At 49.3% G+C, this 18,291-nt stretch overlaps 1 protein-coding gene across 2 annotated transcripts in view; it reads right to left on the bottom strand.

Moving 5' to 3' along the window:
* WWC3 (WWC family member 3) overlaps positions 1-18,291 on the bottom strand; it is a 117,902-nt gene that overhangs the window by 50,102 nt on the left and 49,509 nt on the right. For both annotated transcript variants that reach the window (XM_027054649.2, XM_053202054.1), the window contains exons 4-5: positions 9,064-9,140; positions 7,589-7,668 (exon numbers count right to left, since the gene is read on the bottom strand). In XM_027054649.2, the coding sequence (XP_026910450.2) occupies positions 7,589-7,668; positions 9,064-9,140 (157 nt within the window). The remainder of the gene's footprint in view (positions 1-7,588; positions 7,669-9,063; positions 9,141-18,291) is intronic.

Below are 18,291 nucleotides of genomic sequence, written 5' to 3'. Positions count from 1 at the left end.
CAAGAGCCCAAGAGAGTGTGGATACATCTCAAATAAAATGACAGAAAAGTGGTAACTGTCAACAAAAGGTAAAAACTTAAGTTAGGACGCCCGGTGCTATGATCTGAATGTTTACGCATCCCCCTTCACATGCTGGGATCCTGACCCCCAGGGGGATGGTGTTAAGAGGTGGGGCCTTTGGGAGGCGATGAGGTCATGAGGGAGAAGCCCCCATGACTGGGATCGGTGGGATCAGTGCTCTAATAAAGGAGACCCCCACAGAGTTCCCTGCCCCTTCCGTCCTGTGATGCCACAGCAAGATGGTGGCTACACAGAGGCCGACCAGGCTGGCACCTTGATCTGGGACTTCCGGGCTCTGGAACTTTAAGAAATAAATTTCTATTGTTTATAAGCCACCCAGTCTGTGGTATTTTGCTTTAGCAGCCCAAATGGACCGAGGCACAGTGTAAAAAAAAAAAAATCCAGTACCCAGACCACAGTCTCCACGTTCCAACAGCTTGAAGCAGCCTCGGGGAGGTTAAGTGACTTGCTCCGGGTCACGCAGCCAGTAAGAGGCACGGTGAAGTTCACACCAGGGCCGCTCACACCGGCTCTCAGCCTCTTCATCACTGGGCTAGCAATACGCTCAGAGTCAAGGCCTCCAAATTCACACTGTGTCACAGCCGAAGGCCACCCCCACAGCCAGTCAGATGTGGTCCCAAAGTAAACCGGTGCCCTCCAGGGTCTACTTTTGAAAGAAAGGGTTAGAGGGAAAAAGGAGAAGGTGCAGCTTCAGGCGATGACAGCAGTACGGGTGAGAAGGCATTTCAGAGCATCTATGAACCTCCACCTTCTACTACCCTGGTTTCCGTATCTGTTGTTGGATTTAAGACGTCAAGAGAACCGCACCGGCAAACGCAACACCAAATGGCTCCTTCTACCCACAGCTTGGAAGAAAAGGGCTGCCAGGCCGCTGAAGATATTCCATGTTAATACCACACATTACAACCCAAAAGAATGAGGAGTTTTGTTACGGCTCCACCTTTTACATCACCGGCTCTGGCAAGGGGCCCTAAAGGGACCTCAGACAGCTTCCGGCAGCTTTCTATCAACAGCAGGGCCTGTGTGCAGCAGCAGACCTGTCCCGCGACCAGGAACAATGTTCTTTTTGTTTCCGCCCCGCTGCTGCACGCTTTCCAGTTACCTGAGCGGTGCCGGGCTTCCGCACGGGCTGTACCTGACGGGCCATGTTACTGGGAAACTGTCGGCCTCAGCCTGTGCCGACTGTGAACGATCCCATTCTCTTCTGAAAACGCTAAATCCCCTTGGAGAGAGAACGCTCATTCCCATATCTAATACCGCGTCCTTCTAGTACAGACTGCTCGGGAGCGTGCAGTCACTCTTGTCTGAGACACGTGGCTTTCACTTTGCGCACACCGCCCAAATGGGAAGACGCTCATCAAGCAATTACGAGGCTCGAAGCGAAAACGGTACCCCGTGGCGAAGAATGTGCCCCCTGGAAACTGGTCGTTGGAATATTTCGTAAGCCCCTGTGATGTCAATAGCAGGAATGAGGAACAGGATTTCTTAAAACACAACAGAGCACGGCGCGTAGACGACAAGGTAGTGCTGGAGGGCGGTTAATAAGAAGGTGACCGGGCCGATGTACACAGTCCTCCGGTGGTCCAGGCAGCCCAGAGGGTGCCAGTGTCCAGCAGTGACACGAACCACGTCACAGCTCCCAGCGGGCAGGAGCGGCGACATCAGCCACTCCGCACAGCACCCAGGGCCGGGTCCACTCGTGCCACTCAGCCCTGCCCTGTGCCTGAAGCGTCTGGGTCCTGAGGACCCAGCAGGGAACAAGGCAGAGTCCTTGTTCCCATGTGGCACGATGCGAGTCAAGAAGAGAGACCACAAAGAATAAATCATTAGGGCAGGCAGCGATCGGTGTTTTAAGGAAAACGAAGCCAGGTTCCAGGACAGAGTGTGACGGAAAGGGCTCCTTTTTAGGTCCAGTGGTTAGCCAAGGATCTTGGCAAGACACCATTTGTCCAGAAAACTACAGAAAGGAGGGAACAGGCAGGCAAGTAGAATTTGGGGGAAAGAGTGTTCCAGGGACAGGGGGCTGCAAGTTCCAGTGGGGAGAGCCAGCAGGGCGGCCAGGGGGCGGACACAGGGGAGTGGGGGTGACACTGGGGGAAAGGAGGTCAGGACAGGGGCCAGATCATCCGGGGGACTGTATTCGAAGTGAGAGAGAAAGCCCCGGAGAGCCACAAGCACAGGCGACATTTGAAAAGTCGCCACGGCCACAGCGTGAGAACGGTGAGCCGTAACAGCCACCGTGCTAGAAGCTGGGAGAAGGAACGGGGATCAGGTGTGATAACAGCACACCAAGAACAACGGGTGGTAAAAAGGTGGGCAGGACAGTGCCCCCTGCCAAAGCGTCTCGGCTGTCACACCAGCTCTCGGGGACCTCACGGGTGTCTCAGTAGAAAAAAGGCTTCAACGGCACGTAAGTGTGGGAAACTCAGGGTGAAGCAACGTTAAATGAGCTTTCTGGCTGCAGGACAACTGGGAATCTAACACGAGGTACGTTCCAGATCTCCAGGACATCTAGAATAACTAGAGAGGGAACTCTCCCACACCCACTGGCACACTCAGCGCATTCTTGTACATCACCCGTTCGGGGAGCTGTGCACATGCCACTCCTGAGCCCTCCGCCTTTGCCCCTGGAGGGGAGTAACAAGTTACATTAAGATAATTTTCCCAAACACCCTTTGGAAACTTTAGGGCAGGGAGCGCAGCCGCCTTTTCATTGGAAAAGCTCAAGTTTTCTAGAAAAAGACTTCCGTTACCCGTAAACGCTGCTCCGATCGTCTGACCTTTAGCAAGAGCCTCAAGAGAAATTCAAACGACAACCACGCCGAGATACTCTCTCCCGCCTCTGCGCCTGGCAACGACGCGAAAGCTCGACAACACATTCTGTCGGCACAGCCGTGGCAACAGAAACTCACCTGTCAGTGGCGGGGAGGCAACGTGGTAGAGAGAGGGATCTGGCCACATCTCCTAACGCGACCAGGGCATTTACCCTTTGACCCAGCAAACCCACTTTCGGGAACTTATCCTGAACGCCTTCCTACCCACACGGGCACAGCAGCAGGTGTAAAGCTGATGGGAAACATTATAAATGGGCGAATGAGGCTGACGATGCCAGGACCCACCAACAATCTCCGCATCCCAGGAAATGGGACTTTGCCCAGCCCAGCCCCTCCCCCTCCCCCCCCCCCGGAAAAAAAAAAGAAAGAGAACCTGAACTCAAATCAGATCAAGCCTCACAGACTAATGACACTAGTTTGCATAAGTAGCAAGGGACAGAGGAACGTATCAAGTGAGCCCGCAAGGGCCAAAGCAGCAAAATCCGGTATCAGGGAAATTCTACAGGACAAGCGAATTAGTTCCTTCGATGAATAAGTCGCCAGAAGGAAAGACAAAAAAGCGCAGGGGCGTAGAGATTCACAGACACACCAACCAAACACACCGTGTGGGGCTTCTCCGAACCTGGACCAAACGAAACAGAGAAACGGGAAACGTGCTGGAGAGGGGACGATGTTACGAGAGGACTGTTAAGTGGGGAACAGGTGTTGTAGCTACGTTTTCAAAAGGGATCCGTAACTTCAGAAGAGCCATTTATGGACTCAAAAGGGTTCTGGGATTTGCTTCCATAAGGCAGCGAGGGTCTCAGGGGTGCAGCAGGGTGACAAAACAGGACCGGCCCCTGTGTGGTGACTTTTGCCGAAGTGCGGTCAAGGCCACAGGACGGTTCCACGATACTATTCTCTCCGCTCCTGTGTACGCCTGACGTTTTCCATCGTTAAAAGTTTATATGCATTACACGCACACGCTCCCACACAGGCACGTACCTATTCTATCATTAACCCAGGACGGTGTTCGTGGCCAGCTCCCATTTACAAAAATTAACAACATACACAGACCTGAAAAAAAAAAAATACAAAAGGTTCTTTTTTCCTCACTTGGACCCAAGCATAATGATGGATTTCCTTGTTAGCCAGGAAAGTTCACCAAGATAAACAAGTAAGAGTTTAAAATGTTATAAGCGGCTAAACTCCTGGCGAGGTGCTCTGGAAAAGAATACACTGGATATTCTGGGAAGCAAGAACAGCAGAAAATTTTCTGGAGGAAAAGCTAGGGTCTCTGGCTTAAATTGATGCTGGTAATAACATCCGAGAAGCCCTTTCGCGTACAACAGCTCGTGTATTAGGGGTGAGGCAATCACATTATCAATGCTTCCAGAAGGTTCCCCAAATGTCCTTGATAATAATGCCAATCTGCAGGATTCGATGGAAACTTAAGAGTCAATCCTCAATACCAGAAAGAGAATGAGGCTGTTTCTGTCTCCCGCGTAGCGTGTATACTCAGAGGGAGGCTATCGGATTAGTTTTCGCTTGCGAAGAAAGGTAAGCATGGCACAAGTGCCTGTGTTTTCTGTCCTTCCCGTGAGGACAGACTGAGCCTGTAGTGACAATGCAGCCACCTCTCCAGGCGGCTCGACCTGGAAAGCCGCAGTGAGTCCCCCAGGGCCGAGGCCAGGTCCAGAACCTTCTCCCAGCCTCCACTGGGGAGCACGGGCATCCTCACGGGCTCTGGAAGGGGGTGAAGACTGTCTCCTTGGCAGGGACACGTTTACCATCACCACTCCCCAACGGAGACCTTGCTAAGGAAAGCAGAAAGCAAAGACAAAGCGCGCTGGCCCTTCTCTTCTTAGGAGCACGACCCATACTCCGCTCCGGCCGCAGGTGTGAAGTCACAGCTCTGCCTGCCCTGGCTGCTTGCCACCCAATAAATCTGGAGACAGCGAGGCCACCTCTTCCTATTGTTGAAATTAGTTCGACCACAAGCGATGGATTCACTTCCTAGAGATGCTCGGTCCCCTGAGCTCCAACACCTTTGTTTTCTAGTGCTCAGTCATCGGCTGCTGTTGCAATGGAACCCGTGCGTTCACATAAAGAAACGGAGACGGCCGGAGGGACGGAGGCCAGAGGGACGGGCACCGGGCCGGCGATCCCGCTACAGAAGCCGGGGCCGGCAGGGAAAGGTGCCGGGCAAGGCTCCCCTCTGAGGCTCGGGGTTCCTGTGTGTCCTCACAGTGTTCCCGAACCACCCCGAACCTCTATCACCTTCCCCAGAGCTCTACAAGCGAGAACTGAACTAGCTGTGCTCTCCAGCCGGCACGATGCCTAGCATTAAGTTAGGTATCATCTGGAGACACTGTGAAGTCCCGATTCTCCCTGGTAATGACAGAAAGCTCCTGGGTGGCCAAAGGAAAGAATGAAATCAATCTCTGATTCAGCCAGACAGCCCTCGTAACTGTAGAAGACCTCCCAAATGAAATTATTTGCTCCTGCTCGTTTCTCATCCGGCCCTTCGGCGGAAGTGACACAGGAAAACGTGGCCACAGCACACACGGACGCGCCCTAGCAGGCATCGGAGTATCTGGAGGCTGGCTGGGCCGTATGCGTAAAGTTACGGAGCACGAATTGGCGCGCCGGGAAACGCCGTAGCAAACAGACAAGATGAGGAACGCGACAGTAGCCGATACCGAGAAGGACTGATTTGCTTAAGCAGAACTTTTTTAAAAAGCCATATGGACTAGGGCTCGTTAAAGGAACTCCCACTGTAGACTGAAATCACACGAGACTGTGCACAGCTGGAAAACGGCAGAGCAGCAAAAAGCTGACAGTAAGGTTAAAGACTCCCGGCCGCACTAAGCGTGTGGATGGGATTATCAAAATCCACCGCGCGGCAGGGCCTGCAGAGGGCATGGCCACATCTCAGGGCCAGAGAAAGCCAAGCAGGACCCAGCTCCAGGGAGGACCCAGCTCAGTTTTCTATTGGGCCTCCCTTGGTGCCTATAATAGGTCCTTCATAAAGAAATGGGCCCATAAATCATCAACCAAACCAATCCTGGATGATTCAGAAGATGAATCGCAACATTAAACAGTATTAAACAACAGGGTTGGGCACGCCCAGCGATTACGCTTTATCTGAGGCTGAGATAATTATGCTTGTCCGACACTTACATTTGTATCACTTCCCTATCAAGAGCAACACATCAGTCCCGTTTGACACGCTGTCACCGCGTCCGCACACAGGATTCAAGACAGTGACGTGCTGCCCACCCTTACGAGGCCCAGTAACCACACGGATCCCTGCCACTCACCGAAGGCTGGCCAGAGCAGGCACTGGCACCGCCCTCTGGACAATTCGGCCCAATGATCTGAGGGTGCGCATCTCCCCAAAATTCACGAGGTGAGCTCTAACTCCCAGTGTGATGGTATATGGGGATGGGGCCTTCTGGGGGGGGCAACGAGAGTTAGATGAGGTCATGTGAGTGGGGTCCCCCACGAGGGGAGGAGAGACCCTAGAGACCAGAACTCACCACACCACCACCACCGCCACGGAAAGACACGGCAAGAAGGCAGGAAGCAGGCCCTCACCACATACCAAATTTGCCAGGACCTGATCTTGGACTTCTGGCCTCCAGAACTGTGAGAAAGAAATGGCTGCTGTTTAAGCTCCCCGGCCAAGGATGTTTTGTTATAGCAGCCTGAGCTACTAGCACAATCCCCAGTGACTGATGGGAAGAGCAGGCACAGAAGGTCTCGTGAGGCATGTGTTCAAGTGCAGCAAGAGAAGCCAGGCTCTGAATCTCGACCGACCAGTAAGCATACAATACTCTTTCTTAAGAAAATCAATTCTTTCAGAAGGACAACATCACCATTTACGAAATAACTTGTGTTCATTGGATCTGCTGACTTAATATAGCTCACAAAAAAGAAATCCACCCCCAAACTCTTAGTCGGGACCAAGTTCTAATTGTAAAGACGCCAACAGGAAGGTCTGTAGACCAGACCGCCCCACAGGATGTTCTGTGACGATGGAGATGTTCGATTACCTGTTCTATCCGATGCAGTCACCGCTAGCCCTCTGGCTCTCAATCGGGGGCACGTGTGCCCTCCAGGGAACACTTGGCAATGTCTACAGAGAGTTTTGGCTGTCGCAACTGGGTGGGAGGGTACTACGGGCATCCAGGGGGTCAAAGCCAGGGATGCTGCTAAATATCCTGTGATGCACAGAGTTATCTGGTCCAAAGTGCCAACAGCAGTGAGGTAGAGAAAATCTCCACTGGCCACATGTGACTGTTGAGCATTTCAGATATGGCTAGGTGACTGGGCTTCTAAATTTTGAATTTTAGTTCACTTTAACTTAAATAAAAACAATTTGAGACTAAAAGCAACAGAACCAGAAGTCAAATTTAAACATCCACGGGGGTCCTGGACGGTGCAGCTACAGAGAATGTGCATAAATGTAAAATAAAGGTCTTGTTTCCCAGGTATTTTCATTTAAAGGAGCCAAGTATCTTCAGGGAAAAGAAAGATTCCGAGGCTTAGGATTGGGGAAAACATGAGCAGAAATAAAAGCATAGAAGCGGAAGGCCCGTGAAGCTTCAGGGCGCACACCCAGGCACCCAACAGGCGAGCACAAGAGCAAATCATAGGAAACCCCCCCTCTGTCATCGCGGGCAACTCACTCTTGCAAGGTCTCCACCCCCTTTTCCTTGTACTGCAGTTCTTGCTTCATCTGGGTCAGCTCTCGTTTTAATCTGGAAAGCTAAAGACAAATTATATTTTTTTTTCAAAAAAAAAAAAAAAGCTCTGAAAACCGTTTCTATAGTTGTTCATGTTAGCATTGCCCTCTAAGTTCCTGATTCGTGTTAGCATTGCCCTCTAAGTTCCTGATTCGCTCCCGATGCGCTGGGTCACCTAGGCTCTCCATGAATTTCCATCCACGGGCAAACAGAACAGCCAGCGTGGAAGAAGCGCCTCGCGTGGATACAAAAATCCCAGGTCCCCGACAGGTTCCTACCTATGTGGAACCGGCAACTATTTTCTTTTTCAGGTAGTGATTTATACATCACAATCAGCAAACTGCCTAATGCGTTTTTCACCTTCCCTCTACTTACTACTCCGAGACCCCACATGTGGGAACACTGTTGCCGGAAGCCTGCGGTCCCACTACCTGAGAGTGCGTCACATGGAGAGCTTCTCGGGGATCCACCTGAGGCCCATGTTAAAACTCGGGAGGGGGTGGGGGCACCTGGGTGGCTCAGTCAGCTAAGCGTCCGACTTCAGCTCAGGTCACGATCTCGCGGTTTGTGAGTTCGAGCCCCGTGTCGGGCTCTGTGCCTGGAGCCTGCTTTGGATTCTGTTTCCCTCTCTCTCTGCCCCTCCCCTGCTCACGCTCTGTCTCCCTCCCTCAAAAATAAATAAACATTAAAAAAAAAAACCCTCAGGGGGGTGGGCCTGGCAGCTCGCATGTGTAATCAACTCCCCAGGTGCTCTTCTTGGACACGCTAGAGTTTGGGAACCGCTGCACTGAGAGAGACACTGGCATTTGGGGCATGAGACACCAAGAGGCTTCGTTTCCAAGACGTGTCCCATGATTTGCTGCAAACGCAACAAAACCGTCCCCCTTCCCACGCGACCAAGGCAGGGCACTGAAGGGATGAGACGGGGGGGGGGGGGGGGGGGGGCACGTAAAGAATTCCAGTGTCCCCAGGGAAGGAGCATCAGAACCTTCTGGTCAAATGCCATTGCGGGAAAGATTTCCCTAGGAATATAGCAACCAGGGGAGAACAGGAGAAGCTAAAGCTGCCAAGGGTCAAGGCTGGCAACCCACTGATATCGGGAAGCAGGCCGTGGAGCCCGGGCCCCGATGTCACCCAGTCTTTCCAAATTGGGCAGGAGGACCCTAGCTCTAGGGAAAACACAGAGGGGTACAGGTGGCTTTTGGTTAGATGGGCTGAGCTTTCAAAAAGAAACTTTTCTCCTCCTGTTAGAAAAAAAGTGAAGGGTAAAACCAAACATCATCGTAATCCACGAAATTAAAAATTTTACCACAATATGAGTGTTAGACACACCGACCCCCGTTAGATGAGCCACGAGAAGTAACGCTACATGAAAATACACACAGGGCTTCTAGTTGTGGGAGCGCTCTTTTACTCACCCTATCCCGACGACTTGCTATTTCTGCTTTAATTTGGTATGGGTCGTACTTTGTATTTGTTGAATATCCAGAGAAGGCTAAACGGAAGGAAAACATTTTATTTTATAATGGATCCTTCAAAATAAATAAATACACACAGACAGGAACTTCTGAATCAATAATTAATTCTAAGTCTCCAATTTACAAGTTGGCACCGACTCGTAAGGAATTAACATTTCACAGCCTCAAATCTTGACGTTTGATTTCTGCATGTGGCCCTTCTATGTGATTCCACACGAGGCAATACACGGCTATCGGTAAATCAAAACTGCTTCGAAAGCAAAATTACTCGGGTTAAAAACCACAGATATGCTCGGGGGCAGGGGGCGGTGATTATGATATGGAAAACTGCTCTAAGTAGATAAATAGTACATACAGGATGAATCCGTTTTTGCTTCCTTTTCAAACGCATATACACATGGATGTCACTCGAAGGACAGAATCCCAAAGGCTACCTGTGGTTATCCTCATTGGTTTCATCACAGAAGGTTTTCTTTCTCCTTTCTTCACATCTGTATTCTCCACATGAACGATTTTTGGCATGAGAAACAACTAGTAAAGCTCTATAAAATAAAAACGACGACTTTCTAGCAATGTGTCAGCAGCTGGCAGGCCCGAGAAAAAGCTGTCCTTCCACGCTGCGTGCTCCGGGCCAGACGCGGCACCGTTATGAACAGCCGGGACCTGGCGTGAGCAGGACGCGAAGGCCTGTTTAGCTGTGCGCCGAGCACAGTCAGCCAATTTCTGGCGGTGAGGACAGCGAAGAACCTTTTCCAGGGATTCCGCAGCCGAGCAGTTAGTGGCCGCTTCGAACTTCTATCACCCCGTTCACCTCCCTGCACTGCTGTTTCCTGATGCTTCCGTCTCCTCTCTTCAGCTTCGGAAGCCGTCGGCCCCTGTGCCGGAGTGACTCGTCTCTGCCCCCACCTTGGCTGGCGGCGCGCGCCCCTGTCCCCGGCTGTGGCCAACCCCGCACCGCTCTCGTCTGCGTCCGGGTTATTCCCACTGATTCCACCTGCTCGGAAAACCCATCGGCAGCGCCGGCATCTCTCTCTTCACCCCTCTGCTCTGGGAGCTGAAGGCTGCCTGTCACTCGGATGACTGGGTGCCAACCGCTAGCGACTGGTTCAAAATCACTTCCTGACTTTGCATCAGAGAGGACGGCTCAAAGTCATCAAGGGGCTTACACAGCAAGATTGTTTAATACCCTCAATTAGAACTGCATCCAAAGGTAGTGTGAGCAGTTCAGATATCTCTTTAAAAAAACAGTTCCAGGGGCGCCTGGCGGTCTCAGTCGGCTGAGCGTCCGACTCTTGATTTCGGCTCCGGTCACGATCTCAGGGTCGTGGGATCGAGCCCCACATCGGGCTCCAAGCTGAGCATAGGGCCTGCTTAAGATTCTCTCTCCCCACCCCCACCCCCCGCCCCTCTCCCCTGCTCGTGTGCTCCCTGTCTCTCTAAAATAAGAAGAAGAAGAAGAAGATAGTCCCTATCACGGTCAGAATTTCAAACCATTAGAATTTACTAGAAATAAATATCCGGAGGAGCTAAGCATTTGCAAACTTTATCTCAAATGTTCTTAGAATCGTAATCTCTTGAGGACACGGAGTAAAATACTTTTAAAACAGAATTCTTTCTGAGACAAAGAGTGTCTATTTCCAAATCCTTCGACTTCCATCTTGACTGATTTCCTTGGCTTCATTTAAGACCAGTACTGAAAGCAACGCCCCAAACAAAGCCCTTAAGAGTCAGAAATCATCTCTACAAAACCCCCACCTTGAACTCCCGGGACTTAAACGTTCCCCCCGACCTGAGGTAAAGGGACTTCCACTTGGATGCAGATAAGAAGCAAATGAGCCCAAGGCTCGCTGACTGCTCACCCCCACATGGGTCCACCCGTCACCCTGCGTTTGAGGGAGGCCACGCCAACGGCTGCCACCTGCGGTCGTTCCCACGTGGGGCAGAAAGTAACTCTGGGTTCCCAGAGTCCGGGGAAACTGACAACAGCGTTCGACAGCAGTAACGTAACGGTCTGAAATCGTTGCCACAAAAGTCCTCTTCTGCGCAATTTCACAGGGAAAATTAGCCGACAGACTTGAAATAACAGGATATGGCTAGACAAATACACAGCCACCAGCCCCCCAGCTCTCCTTCCTAACTAACAGGACCCTCGGCTCGCTGGGCGTGCACCCCTCCCCTGGGGGAGACTCAAGGTGTACCGAGTCCTGGAGGGGAGCCCGATAGAGAAATGGTATCCCTGAGCCACTGAATGCACCCATGGGGGGGCCCACCCCACCGCTGAAGGGCTCTTATGTGACAAGGAGCAGGTCTTTTCTGTGACTTACGGCTGAAACCATCCCAAATGATAAAACGGGGTTTCCTTATGCAGACAGCATTCACGTTAGCTTTGCTACAGTCTCTAAAATTTAAAAATTCCATGACTGGGAAGAGGGAAGAGGCAACTCAAGAACCTAAAAGAGTGAGTCCATTTATCTTCAAATACGAAGGAGCGTCATGAACACTGGCATAACTTTTAATAATGTGATTTAACTTGCAAAGCCAAATCCTTAGTTCCTGACATCTGCTGGTAGGTCTAATGGAACCCATTTCTGGAGTCCAAGGAACACCTCAGGACACCAGCCTCCATTTTTCACGGCGTGCACTCCACGACATTTAAAAAAAGAATCATGCCTCTGTTAAGACACGTCTCCAACCTCAAGGTTTATGATAAATACCAGACCTTTGCCTCTGAAGCTTTCTTCTCTCTTGAAGACTTGAGTGGCCACAGCTATTAAACAGCTTAAGGAGCCCACTCAGGCATACTGTAGTGCTTTGGTATCAGGTTACAGTCTAGCTGGACCACAGCGACATCAACTCTTGGAAAATCTTTGTGAGAGACGATGATCACGTCTCCCCACTTGAACGAAGACTAAGTTTCCAGTGCCTTGATCTACATCAGTCAAAAAGGGACCTCGGTCTGAATCTTGGGCTCTTGTGGGCCAGATGTCCCAGATTCTTCCATTAGATTAGCTTCTCCAACAAGAGAAGGAATGGACCCCGGGCTCCCCAGTGCCCATTGTCCAAGAGGTGAGCGTGGCCCGTGCATTTAGCACTCATGACGCTGCAGACCCCAGGACTTATTTTGGATTTTGATTTCCCAGGGTATCGAAAAGGGAAAACACGTCTGCTGGTGTGTCTGTCTCTGTCTCCTTGTTTCTCTGATACACACAGGCCTCCTCTGTGCTGTGGGAACCTAAGATCACCCCAGGGGGGTAACATGCTTTGAAAGACCAGTAGTCCTTCTCCAAAGACATCCTCTGGGCAGACTGCCCCTTAGGACCAGGTGTGCACCTCCAGGCATCGGCACCACGGGGAGTTGCTCAAGGAAGCCAAAAGAACCCTGGCAGACAGGATGGCAAGCCCTGACAGTTCCCATGCTGACAGGTACTAATTACCAGAGCAGCGACAAAGGCATGCACGTAAGTAACCCAGGCCAACAGAGGAGGGCATGACATTTGTTTTTAAAGGCACCATAAGCAAAGGAACAAAAAATATCAAACAAGCCCGCTCAGAGGCGACCTACAGAAGTAACACAAGATCCCACCAAATTCAGACTGAGAGTTCTCTCAGAAATGCTCTCTAGGGCAGACTAGGGGATTATCTCTCAACAGACATAGGCTCTGCAATCGCCTTTAAGATTGAGTCTTGCCAACTAATACCCATGAAAAATGCTGCGTGTGATCCATTTTTCCCCTGCCAGCTCCAACACGCTTACCCACGAAGGAAAACAGAAGGTTGAATGGATGGACTGTGGCCATTACACTCCCCTAGGTAGTAGAGGAGAAACCCCTCTCCTGGGTAACCAATGGAAGGCCGTCTTTGTGGGACGGGCCTAAAGCCTCAGAAAGAATGTTGGCAAAACTGATAACCGATAAGGTCAAGCTTCACCACCACCTAACCCAGGAATTCAGGGTGGGTCAGCACTTTTCTCACGGGAGATTAAGCCAGCTCTCCCAACCACCCGAAGATACTTTTGGTGCAGACTTTTGGTGGCTCCTAGGAGCCAGAGGCACAAAGTCATATTCCTGCTGCCGGAAGAGACCATCACAGTCAATCCAGACCAATGGATTCTCAACTCTGGGATTCACCTGGAAAGCTTTACCAAAAAAAAAAAAAAAAAAATGTCTGGCCCCACCTGAGGTCAAGGAGATCAAAATCTCTGGAAGTGGGGCCCAGGCAGCAGTTTTTAAAAGCCCCTCAGGAGATGATACCCTGTAGCCAGGGTTCAGAACTACTGGTTTCGACCAGGGGTTGGGAAATTTTTTCTGCAGAGGGCCAGAGAGTAAATATTTTTGGCTTTGTGGACCGTACAGTCTCTGTCTCAGCTCCTCAACCCTGCCATCGTAGCTTCTATAGACAATAGGTAAGTGAGTGGATGTGGCTGCGTTCCAATAATACTTTATTTATAAAGAGCCAGAGTGGACAAGATTCAGCCCAGAAACCACACATAATTTGCTGACCTGTGGTTTAGACTGTAATTCATCCCATGCAAGAATTCCTTCCAAAAGATCCTGCAAATGGTCATAATACTTCATCTGAAGGCATCTAGGAGCTCAAGTTTCTCAGGAAGACTGAAAGACTAACTCTAGCATAAAAGCGTCTGACATAACAAATATATTCAGTGGGAAAGGCAAAGAGATGAGCACATTAGAATGAAGAAAGTAGGGCAAATCAAGACAGAACTATCTTCTTCCTCTAAATGAGATATCAATTCACTCTTCACCCAGAGAGAATTCTGCTCACTGCATGAAATAAACGCGTGGAATCAAGAGACAAATCTTAAAATAGGTTTGAAAAAAGAAAAAGACCTCCCTGTTTCTACCTCTAGATGTGAGCAATGTTAATAATTTCATGTAGCTCCTCCTGGCTTTTCTTTCTGCTTTGTGGTGGGGGGATAACACACATAAAGAGAAGCATACAAAACAATGAATTAATGCAAAGCAAATACAAACATAACCACTCAGGTCAAGAAATACAAAGACCTCCAGTTCTTAGCATTTTCTGTTTTCATTTTTTATAGTTATAATGAATGCGGCAAGAAGTTCCTTTGCTACAAAGATTTTAATAAAACTCCTTTGCCAGCAAAACAAGACATGAAGAAAGTAGGAGAACACGACAGGATGGAACTGTGGAAGAGAACCGGTGTGCTCAAAGAGAACGAGCCCACTGCAGAACAGCTCTGTCCCCGTGTTCTACAAACAAAATGGGCCCGGGTACCAGGCGGCTCCCAGAAATAGAGTAGGGTAGGGTTTTTAGCCTCACGGGGACATGTACGCTCAAATCCAGCAAGCATCTGCTTTTGCTTTGCTCAGGGACAGAAAAAGGTCAAGGTTTGGATATTCTTAGATACCAGACGGCCCAATATTGACACAGAATCTTTTCTCTCCAGTGAATGGAGTTTTATTCCAGTGATTTCCACAACTCAGGGAGGAATCTGTGAAGGGGATAGGACAGATGCACGTCATTTCCTCCCGCCCTCCTGCTCCAATATTAAAAATGGCTGGTTTTGGGGCGCCTGGGGGGCTCAGTCAGTTGAGCGTCTGACTCTCGATTTCAGCTTTGGTCATGATCTCACGCTTTGTGAGATTGAGCCCCACGTCGGGCTCTGTGCTGACAGTGCAGAGCCTGCTAGGGATTCTGTCCTTCTCTCTCCGGCCCTCCCCTGCTTGTGCTCTCTTTCTCTCTCTCAAAAATCAAGAAATGAACACTTTAAAAAGTGGCTGTTTTAGTTAATTCCTCCGTTCCCCATCACTGCCTAACTGTTCCCTACAATCAGCCATTAGGGAGACAGAAATCGTGTCCCCAGCATTTGGGACATACCAATACCAGGTGCTGAGTAAGTATCTGTTGGAAACTAGACGAATAGTTTAGCAATCCTGCCATGGGCCACAAGAAAGCCAAGACATAGAAAGTGCTCTGCCTCCCACTCGCCCCTCTGAGTGTTGCAAACTTGCCAGAGACCTTGTCAATTTATAATCGGTCTTTACTTCTAGATAAGTTGAACAACAGGAGGGCAAAGTGTTTCAAAAACACAATTAGCTCCTTTGAGCTGCCTCTTCCATGCCTAGGAAACAGTAGGCAGCACTGAAGGCTACATGCACAAACAGATCTAGGTTCAGATCCCAGGTCTGCCATTTACTAGGCATGTGACCTTGAAGAAGTAACCTCGCCTCCCCAGTATTGCTTCTCATGTGTACAACAAAGACAGCATCATGTGCTTCGTAATGTTGCAATCCGAACGATGCACAGAAAACTCTAGCTCACTGAATACTGGTTCATTTCGCTTCAAGTCACTGCCAATGAAGGAAGTAACAAGAAACAGGTCCAAGTGTTATCCCTTTCCCAGTACCGGAGCAAGGAGACGCCTCCCTGCTTTAGATGACTAGCAATCTGGGCTGTGTGAGACTGGTGTGGTCAGAGAGAATTCATTTGAGTCACTAACAGAGTTTTTGTCATCGTAATTAGTAGTTCAGGTTAAATGGCAAGTTGAAAGAGCTTGGTCGAAACCCCAGGAGCAGCAGCAACCTGGTGAAGCACTTGGATTAAGTCCGTTACAATTCCATGTGGCGTCTTATCCCAGATGAGCCAACAGGCCCCAGCAAAATCCACTGGCACCTCTAGCCCTTCATGAAAACAGGCTGGCCCTATCTGGCCCCCAAGGCCACTTATACAAGTGGATGCAGAGATTGTGTCTACACAGAGACTTCTAGCAGGTCAGGATTCTGATGGGCATGGTTCAGAGTGTCAAGTGAACACCAGAGTCATCTGCTTCCTCTACCGAAGGTTTCTTCATGCACCACGCAGGACGGCATCTTGAGTAGCTCTTTTTGCTGGGCATTAGGAAAATTCTATGGAGCACAGGAAGGAATATTACCGAGTGCGATTTCCTACATGCCCAAATGTCAAAGCCCACGGAAATACAAAAACTGATGGTGAGGGATATCCCATCGCTAAGGGCTACAGGTTCTGAATGCTCTTAATCCAGGGGCTCAGCTTTGGCCCGGGATTCCTCCCTCGCCTCCCCCAAGGCTGGGTGTGGAATCCAACAGGATGCGCCAAGGTCCTCCTCTACTTGCACCCTCACAGGCTCAGGTCCAGAGGCCCCACGTTCACCACGACTGAAGTCTCAGCTGCACTGGTCGTAGGCAACATGTAAGAAACATCTTCCCTTGCTGCGATTTTTCTCTTCAATCACTGGAAGAAAGTTCCTGCCAAATTTGTCTGGTCTGTCCTTCCCCCATTCCATCCGTAGACGAAAAATCAACCGGAGGGCCTTTGGAGATCTAATCAAACCCAACCATGGAACAGATAAGGTCCCTAAAGGCTACTGGGAAGAAACATTCCATTAGGCTGAATCACATGAAACTGCCTATATTCAGCCCTTTTTAAGCTACAGAAAGAACAATTTTCTATGGTTCGGCGTAGCTTCTACTAAGTAACTTTCGAAAAGACTTAAGATCGCTAACCATAGGCTCTCAGGAACAGTTGTAAGCCACTGGTGCAGCTAGGCGTGACCTCGCTGTACCAACACCATGGGCTTCTAATCCTATGAGCTCACCAAGAGAGACCATATGCTGGGTCTTAAAAGTCATCTCAATAGATTTCAAATCATTGAAATCTTACATAGTGTAGTTTCTGACCACAATGGAATTACATTAGAAATCGGCAACATAACATTCAAAAGTCCCAACAACTTGCTTTTAGAGAACCCAAAAAGAAACAGCCAATCTGGGTTGACTGAAAATGAAAACACCAACACCTGCGGCATGCAGTTAAAATTGCACTTGGAGGGGGCGCCTGGGTGGCGCAGTCGGTTAAGCGTCCGACTTCAGCCAGGTCACGATCTCGCGGTCCGGGAGTTCGAGCCCCGCGTCAGGCTCTGGGCTGATGGCTCGGAGCCTGGAGCCTGTTTCCGATTCTGTGTCTCCCTCTCTCTCTGCCCCTCCCCTGTTCATGCTCTGTCTCTCTCTGTCCCAAAAATAAATAAACGTTGAAAAAAAAATTAAAATTGCACTTGGAGAAGAATTCATACCTTTTAGAGGTTAGGTGAGAAAATAAGAAAGGTCTAAAATCAATGGTCTACGTTTCTACTTTAGGAAGCTAGAAAAGGAAGAACAGAATAAAGCCAAACTAAGAAGGAAAAAATAATAAAGAGAAATCAATAAAATAGAAAACAGATAAGAAATAGGAGGGGGAAAAAAGCCAGCTCATTATAAAGACAAATACAATCAACAAAAGTTTAGCTACACTGAGGAAAAAAAGAAGACACAAATTAGGAACATTGGGAATGATAGACAGGACACCACCTAGGAGTGTCTAGATCTTAAATGAACCGTAAGGGAATTCTACAAACTTTATAAACTTGACGACCAACTTTATAAACTTGACAACTTGGCTCGGCAGTCGGCAAATCTCCCTGCAGGCCAAATCAAACTTGTTACCTGTGTTCACACTTTATCAGAACAACCCACACATATTCGTTCATGTATTATCTCTGGCTGCTTCTGCATTATAACAACAGGGTTGAGTAGTGGCAGCTGAGACCTTGTGGCCCACAAAGCCTAAAATATTTACTATCTAACCCTTGGTAGAAAAGTTTGCTGACTTTTGGATTCCATGAAATAGACGAATTCCTTGAAACACACAAATACTAAAACTGATTTATGAAGAAACAAAAAGGGGCGCCTGGGTGGCTCAATTGGTTGGGCTCCGACTTCGGCTCAGGTCATGATCTCACGGTCTGTGAGTTCGAGCCCCGCATCAGGCTCTGTGCTGACAGCTCAGAGCTTGGAGCCTGCTTCAGGCTCTGTGTCTCCTTCTCTCTCTGCCTCTCTGCCTCTCATGCTCTCTCTCAAAAATAAATAAACATTAAAAAAAATTAAAAAAAAAATAAGAAACAAACATCTGAATAGCCTTATGTCTATAAAAGACATAAAAGACATTGAATTTATAGTTCCAAACACTCCCACAAAGAACTCAAGATCCAGATGGCTTTTCTGGTGAATTCTATCAAATTCTATCAAATACCAATCCCACACAAACTCCTTCCAAAAACAGGAGGAGGGAACACTTCCCAATTCGTTCTGTGAGGCCTGATACCAAAATCAGAGAAAGACATTATAAAAAAAG

Source organism: Acinonyx jubatus, chromosome X, assembly GCF_027475565.1.
Source record: "Acinonyx jubatus isolate Ajub_Pintada_27869175 chromosome X, VMU_Ajub_asm_v1.0, whole genome shotgun sequence".
Classification (NCBI taxonomy): domain Eukaryota; kingdom Metazoa; phylum Chordata; class Mammalia; order Carnivora; family Felidae; genus Acinonyx; species Acinonyx jubatus.
The sequence above is the reverse complement of the archived record's forward strand: the minus strand, read 5'-3'. Positions and strand labels throughout refer to the sequence as shown.